Source organism: Pteropus alecto, unplaced genomic scaffold (genome assembly GCF_000325575.1).
Source record: "Pteropus alecto unplaced genomic scaffold, ASM32557v1 scaffold21, whole genome shotgun sequence".
NCBI classification, from domain to species: domain Eukaryota; kingdom Metazoa; phylum Chordata; class Mammalia; order Chiroptera; family Pteropodidae; genus Pteropus; species Pteropus alecto.
The window spans coordinates 29,073,710-29,074,554 of NW_006436282.1; the positions used below are offsets into that span (position 1 = coordinate 29,073,710).

General features: G+C 65.3%; 1 protein-coding gene across 1 annotated transcript in view; it reads right to left on the bottom strand.

The window, feature by feature from the left end:
* Window positions 1–845, bottom strand: part of EGFR (epidermal growth factor receptor) — a 48,698-nt gene that overhangs the window by 18,493 nt on the left and 29,360 nt on the right. The window contains exon 19 of the mRNA XM_025046817.1: window positions 4–153. Within this exon, the coding sequence (XP_024902585.1) occupies window positions 4–153 (150 nt within the window). The remainder of the gene's footprint in view (window positions 1–3; window positions 154–845) is intronic.

Here is an 845-nt window from a genome sequence, read left to right on the forward strand (position 1 = left end):
CACTGGGAGCATGTTGTCCTTGTGCTCACGGACATAGTCCAGGAGGCAGCCGAAGGGCATGAGCTGCGTGACCAGCTGGACTGTGGAGGTCAGGCAGATGCCCAGCAGGCGGCACACGTGAGGGTTGTCCACGCTGGCCATCACGTAGGCTTCCTGTGTAGGGGAGAGAGAGGAAGGCGTCAGAAAGGCCCCCACAGGGGGCAGGGGGCGGCCGAAGGGAGAGCCCGCAGACCCTCTCCCGGGAGAAAGGCACGAATGCGACGTTCAGTTCCGAAATGTCTACCTGTGGAGGACCAGCCAGCCCGTGAGACGCTGGGGCCACGGACGTGGGTGTGTCCGCGGGGCCTTTGACGGACGAGGCTGCAAAGCGACCAGGCACCTTGCGAAGCTGGTGACCCCCCCACCCCCACCGGGCCTTGTAGGAACTGCCCTTCGCGGACGACCTCGGGCAGCCTCTGCCACGGGCGACCGTTGGTTAAAAGAGATTCGACGTCTCCGAGTGTGGGAGCTGCAGATGCCAGCAGGGTCCCCCGTCTCAGGCTTTGACGTGGACAAAGGGCACTAAACCCACAGCGACGCAGGCTCAGCTGGCTGCCAGGGCGTACTCTGACAGACAGGAGGTGGCCTGAGCCTTGGGGAGGGAAAGGCCAGGCGCCCTGCGGGAGGCACCGCACCCCAAGCCCGCGGCTGGCCCGGTGGGAGCCTCGTTTGGCGCAGGTCCGCGTCCGGGCCTTATTTTAACCCCTCCGCTGTTCTCGGGCCGAGGAAGCGGGTCTTTTTTACGGCCGCGCACACGACGAGGCCCTGTCTCCTGTCTGAACGAGCATCGGGGACGCCACGATTTC